The sequence below is a fragment of the Mirounga leonina genome, unplaced genomic scaffold (assembly GCF_011800145.1).
Source record: "Mirounga leonina isolate KUSES-001 unplaced genomic scaffold, KU_Mleo_1.0 Mir_104, whole genome shotgun sequence".
In the NCBI taxonomy this organism is placed as follows: domain Eukaryota; kingdom Metazoa; phylum Chordata; class Mammalia; order Carnivora; family Phocidae; genus Mirounga; species Mirounga leonina.
The window spans coordinates 13,983,938-13,989,758 of NW_023270231.1; the positions used below are offsets into that span (position 1 = coordinate 13,983,938).

Below are 5,821 nucleotides of genomic sequence, written 5' to 3' on the forward strand. Positions count from 1 at the left end.
CAAAGGAAACAGTCAATAAAACTGCAATCTACAGAATGGGAGAAGATATTTGCAAATGATGGTACAGATAAAGGGCTGGTATCCAAGATCTATAAAGAACTTATCAAACTTAACACCCAAAAAACAAATAATCCAATCAAGAAATGGCCAGAAGACATGAACAGACATTTCTCCAAAGAAGACATCCAAATGGCCAATAGACACATGAAAAAATGCTCCACATCACTAGTCATCAGGGAAATACAAATCAAAACCACAATGAGATACCACCTTACACCAGTTAGAAGGGCTAAAATTGACAAGGCAAGAAACAACAAATGTTGGCAAGGATGTGGAGAAAGGGGAACCCTCTTACACTGTTGGTGGGAATGCAAGCTGGTACAGCCACTCTGGAAAACAGTATGGAGGGTCCTCAAGAAGTTAAAAATAGAGCTACCTTATGACCCAGAAATTGCACTACTGGGTATTTACTCCAAAGACACAGATGTAGTGAAAAGAAGGGGCACATGCACCCCAATGTCCGTAGCAGCAATGTCCATAATAGCCAAACTGTGAAAGGAGCCAAGATGTTCTTCAACAGATGAATGGATAAATAGTGGTTCATATATACATTGGAATATTACTCAGCCATCAGAAAGTATGAATACCTACCATTTACATTGGAATCGATGGAACTGGAGGGTATTATGCTAAGTGAAATAAGTCAAGCAGAGAAAGACAATTATCATACGTTTTCACTCATATGTGGAATATAAGAAATAGCACAGAATTTCATAGAGGAAAGAAGGAAAAACTGAATGGGAACAAATCAGAGAGGAAGCCAAACCATGAGAGACTCTTGACTCTGGGAAACAAACTAAAGTCTGAGGAAAGGGAAGTGGGTGGGGGGGTGGGGTAACTGGGTGATGGGTATTAAGGAGGTCATGTGATGTGATGAGCACTAGGTGTTATACACAACTAATGAATCATTGAATACTAAACCAAAAATTAATGATGTACTATATGTTGGCTAATTGAATTTATTTATTTATTTATTTATTTTAAATTTTTAAAACTTTAATACAGTTCAAATCAGTGGGCCAGATTCACTTCAGCTCCTTCACTGCCAAACCTGGGGGCAGGGACTGCTTCAGTTTCTCTGCCTTCTCCTTGTCCATGATGACCAAGGTGTAAAGGTATCTGCTGTACCGAACTTTAAACTTCACATTATCCTTATTTTTCTTGATCTTGACAGATTTGGTGTCCTTTCGCTTGGCCGTGAGCAAAAAGTCTTTGATTTCCTCAGCTAATTGAATTTAAATTTTAAAAAAAGCAAGGCAAAAACAAATTTTGCCAATCTCTGCCTCTTAGAGTATTTAGCCCATTTACACTTAATATAATTATGATGAGGTAGGATTTACATCTGTCATTTTGCTATTTGTTTTCTATATGTTTTATGTCCTTTTTGTTCCTCTAGTCCTCCATTATTGCCTTCTTTTGTGTTAAATACATATTTGCTCATATATCATTTTAAGTTTTTGTTATATATATAAACATACTAATGTATATTTATTATTATGATACAATATATTATATATATACATATATATTTTTTAAGTTAGTCTTAGTTTTTGCCTTGGCATCTTAACCTAAAACAAACTAGATCAGATTAATACCAACTTATTTTCAATACTATACAAAAAATTTTGCTCCAATAAGCTTCATTTCTTTCCCTTTCTTCATGTGGTTTTTTTTTTTTTTAAGATTTTATTTATTTGACAGAGAGAGAGACAGCGAGAGAGGGAACATAAGCAGGGGGAGTGGGAGAGGGAGAAGCAGGCTTCCCGCCAAGCAGGGAGCCCAATGTGGGGCTCGATCCCAGGACCTGGAATCATGACCTGAGCCGAAGGCAGATGCCCAACGACTGAGCCACCCAGGCGCCCCGTCTTCATGTTTTTATCGTCAGGCAAATTACATGTTTATACATTATAAGCCCATCAAAAGTTTTATAATTACTGCTTTATGCAGTGTTTTTAAAATCAGATAGGAGAAAAAATTATAAACAGAAATATATTTATATTTTCTTTTATATTTACCTATATAAATGGTAACTACACAGTTACCATTACTGGTGATCTTTGTATCTACATGTGAATTCAAGTTATTGTCTAGTGTCCTTTTATTTCAGCCTGAAGGACTTTTTTTTAAGCATTTCTTGTAGGTCATATCTGCTAGTAACAAATTCTCAGTTTTTAATTATCTGAAAATTCATTAATTTCTCTTTATTGAAGAATAATTTTCTGGTTATAGAATTCCTAGTTGACAGTCTTTTCTTTTGACACATTGAATATGTCATCCCACTGCTTTCTGGCTTCCATAGGAGAGTCTAAACAGAAATCAGTTTTAATTATTACTGAAAATCCCTTGTACATGGTGAATTGTTTTTCTCTTGCTTCTTTCAAGATTTTCTCTTTCTTTCAATAGTTTGATTATTATGTTTTCAGATATATATCTCTTAGAGTTTTTTCTACTTGGATTAATTGAGCATCTTGAATGTGTAGATTAATGTTTTTCTCCAAATTTGAGGAATTTTTGGCAAATGTTTCTTCAAATTTCTTTTTTCCCCTTTCTTTTTCCTCTCCTTCTAGGATTCCCATTATGTGTATGTTTATAGGCTTGATATTTCTCACAGTTTTCTGAAGCTCTGTTCTTTTTTCTTCATTGTTTTTCCTTTCTGTTCCTCTAACTAGTTAATCTCACACTCGATCTATCTTCAGTTTTGCTGATTCTTTCTTCTCCTATCTCAAATGTGCTCTTGAACTCCTCTAGTGGATTTTTCATTTAGGCTATTGTTACTTTCAACTCCAGAATTTTTATTTTTAAAAATAATTTCTATTGTTATATTGATATTCTCCATTTAGAAAATATCATTTTCGGGGCACCTGGGTGGCTCAGTCGTTAAGCATCTGCCTTCAGCTCAGATCATGATCCCAGGATCCTGGGATCAAGACCCACATCGGGCTCCCTGCTCCATGGGAAGCCTGCTTCTCCCTCTCCCACGCCCCCTGCTTGTGTTCCCTTTCTGGCTGTGTCTCTCTGTCAAATAAATAAATAAAATCTTAATATATATATATAATTTTCACCCCTTACTTTTTACATGGCTTCCTTTATTTCTTTGAACTTATTTATAGTAGCTGATTTAAAATATTTAACCAGTTAGCCCAGTGTCTCAGATTCCTCAGGGACAGTTTGTACTGACTTCTTTTTTTTCTTGTATTTGGGCCATACTTTCTCATTTCTTGGCATTTCTTATTTCTTCTGTTGAAAAATGAACATTTTCTACCTAAAAATCAGATCCTTCCCCTTCCCAGAGGTTGTCATTTGATGTTTGTTTAGTAACTTTATTCTTTATTTTGTATAGCTGCTAAAGTCTCTGCTTGGTTAACTTAGTGTCCAACTAATGACTGGACAGATACTTACTTAAGTGCCTTGAATCAATGTATCTCTCAGCCTTTACCAAGAGGCTGTCTGTGTTTGTTGGGGACATAGTTTCAACACTCCAACAGTTAGTTGATAACTCCGCCTTAATTTTCACATTCTGATTGTAGTTATCCTCAAGATAAGCCAGAGGTGTGATTAGGGTCTCCTCAGAGGTGTGATTAGGGTCTTCTCATGTCTTTTCTGTGCAGGTGCACTGCCCTGCACATATGTAAGGCCTTCTAGAATCCCAGGAATATATCATAGGTTTTCAAATTCCCCTATGGGCATCTCATTCCCAAATTTTTCCTTTAAAGTTTTTTGGCTAAAAGTTTCTTGTTAGCCTCAACTGATATTGCTACCACAGGCAACTCTGATATTAAATATTTGCCATTGATTGTTTTTGACAAGTTTCCTAGGGACAGGGCTATTCACAGATAGCAGAGCTCTGCATCAGCCAAATAAAGACAAATCCTAAGACTGGAGCTTTTTATATTTTTGACATTTTTTAAGTCAAGTTTATTGTGGCTTACACACAATGAAATTGACCTTTTTAAGTATTTAGATTGATGAGTTTTGGCAATGCCTAAACTCATATAACCAACGTCACAATCAAGATATAGAACATTTCTATCACCCCCCAAAGTTTCCATTTTCCCCTTCGCAATTAATTCCCTCCCTAAACACTGGAAAACACAGTTTCTTTTTCTTTCTTTCTAGCTTTGCCTTTTTTATAATGTTATATACAGGGAATCATACAGTAGGTAGCCTTTTGTTGGATGTACATTTTTAAGAGTGCATCCCTGCTGCCTTGTGGAAAATGAATTGGAGACAGTGAAGATAGGAACCAGTAGGAATCATTAGAAAGCTATTTCCTAGTCCAGGTGAAAGATAGTGGGAACTGAGAAACATTGGTAATAGTGGAGATAGAAAATGGACTCAAAGTAATAGGAGATGAGGGACATGGAAACCCCAAAGATGACTCATAATTATCTGTGTGATTGTGACCTTTCCTGAGTTGGGGATACTTGTAGAGAAAAATATGAAGAGTTCTAATATAATCACACTGGAAACCTTTTAGGTTAAGAAAAAATCATGCTTCCTATAGCAAACTAACAAAACTTATGTACTTTAAAATGTAAACCCATTCACCCTTTCTCATGGTGCTCAGAGTTCCCCACACAAAAACCCATTTTTACAGGCACTCAAGAAAATGTCACTAGCAGGTAGCTCTACCAAGAGCTGTATATCTGTGGGCAGAGTCCTAAGGAGAGCTTTCATCTTCTCCCCTTGTACTGATAAACTGAACAGGAAACTCTTTGCCTTGCCAGTCTTCCATTTAAAACAACCTAATTAGATTGTCTTCTGGCTTTGATCAGAGAGGGTCTTCGGAGAGTTTAATGGGTGAGAATGGACTCAATTGCCAGACAAAAACCAGCATGCCAAAAATAAAGCATTAACCAAAGCCAAGAAAACTGTTGGCTGAGCCACAGGTTGGTATGGGGCTCTAGGTATTTCAAACAGCCAGGTTTGATGGAAGCAATTAGGAACAGCAGTAATTGCCTGTCAGGCAACATTGCCATTTGCTGAGGACAGAGTTGATACATTTAGACACAAAGGCTGCTGGGCCTGTGTTGTAGCCTTTCACTTTTGGAGATTGTCTTCTGGTTTCCATTACAATGAAGCTCAAGCTGCCTACCTCATTAAAATGTCAAGGTGGGAGAGAAAGGAGGTTTTGAAATAAGTCTTTCAAGGCTATTGCCATGGTTGCTTTTATTTATGGAGTAAGGTTCCTGTACACACTTATTTTACCTTTTCTTACCATTTAGTGATGAAATAACAAGTCTGTTAGCCCCATCACCAGAGAGCTGAGAAGTCAACTTTTGTTCTCTCCATGGCAGGGCTATAGTCAGGCCATGCTCTACCATCTGCTATTCTTCCTCATACCTGGAAGAATAAGTTCAGGTGCTCCAGAAGGATTTTTCTGCATAAGTCCCTTGACCAGTGACTCTCAGCCCTTCATAGGGCTTTAAATACTTACTTCCATTACTAAAAGTGTGGCAATTTGGAATTCCCCTTTCTCTCTTTTCATTCAGAAATACCCCATCACAAGCAGCTGTTCTTGAATCAGATTATTTGATCCCAAATTCAGGGTAAAGGAAAAAAACAAAAAGAGTGCCCATCATCAGGGCTAGAGAGGATTTTTTTTTTTTAAGATTTTTATTTATTTATTTGAGAGAGAGAGAGAGAGCATGAGAGGAGGGAGGGTCAGAGGGAGAAGGAGACTCTCTGTTGAGCAGGGAGCCTGATGTGGGACCTGATCCTGGCACTGCGGAACTTGATCCTGGGACTCCAGGATCATGAC

At 37.2% G+C, this 5,821-nt stretch overlaps 1 protein-coding gene across 1 annotated transcript; it reads right to left on the bottom strand.

The window, feature by feature from the left end:
• Window positions 1-1,045: 1,045 nt before the first annotated feature.
• Window positions 1,046-3,526, bottom strand: LOC118015430 (60S ribosomal protein L38-like). The gene is made up of 2 exons (XM_035012278.1): window positions 3,460-3,526; window positions 1,046-1,285 (listed from the first exon to the last, which is right to left on the bottom strand). The coding sequence occupies exons 1-2, from the start codon at window positions 3,524-3,526 to the stop codon at window positions 1,086-1,088; spliced, it is 267 nt and encodes an 88-aa protein (XP_034868169.1). The 3' UTR covers window positions 1,046-1,085.
• Between the last annotated feature and the right edge of the window lie 2,295 nt (window positions 3,527-5,821).